Source organism: Pagrus pagrus, assembly GCF_965226575.1.
Source record: "Pagrus pagrus genome assembly, chromosome: 21".
Classification (NCBI taxonomy): domain Eukaryota; kingdom Metazoa; phylum Chordata; class Actinopteri; order Spariformes; family Sparidae; genus Pagrus; species Pagrus pagrus.
In genome coordinates, this window is record NC_140208.1 from 16,080,113 (window position 1) to 16,080,355 (window position 243).

At 56.0% G+C, this 243-nt stretch overlaps 1 protein-coding gene across 1 annotated transcript in view; it reads right to left on the reverse strand.

Moving 5' to 3' along the window:
* LOC311250729 (myoferlin-like) overlaps nucleotides 1–243 on the reverse strand; it is a 33,541-nt gene that overhangs the window by 31,423 nt on the left and 1,875 nt on the right. The window contains exon 2 of the mRNA XM_084342717.1: nucleotides 86–219. Within this exon, the coding sequence (XP_084198843.1) occupies nucleotides 86–219 (134 nt within the window). The remainder of the gene's footprint in view (nucleotides 1–85; nucleotides 220–243) is intronic.

The following is a 243-nucleotide window of genomic DNA, read 5'->3' on the forward strand; positions in this document are numbered from 1 at the left end:
CGTCTGCGGGGGCTGTGGCTCTGTTACCCCCAGCGGACTTGCAGTTATTTTGGAGACTCTCATCTCCCCACGGTCTCCTTCTCACCACTGATGTGTTGACTTTCCCCCCTCTCCGAGTGGTCAAACACTTGTGACGGTTGGCTCATTGATCCTTGGACCTGCTGGACATTCCTTCCCTGTCTGGAGACGAGGGGCTTTGTTCGAGCCAATCGGCTTTGCCTGAAAAGACAGAGGACAGGAGGG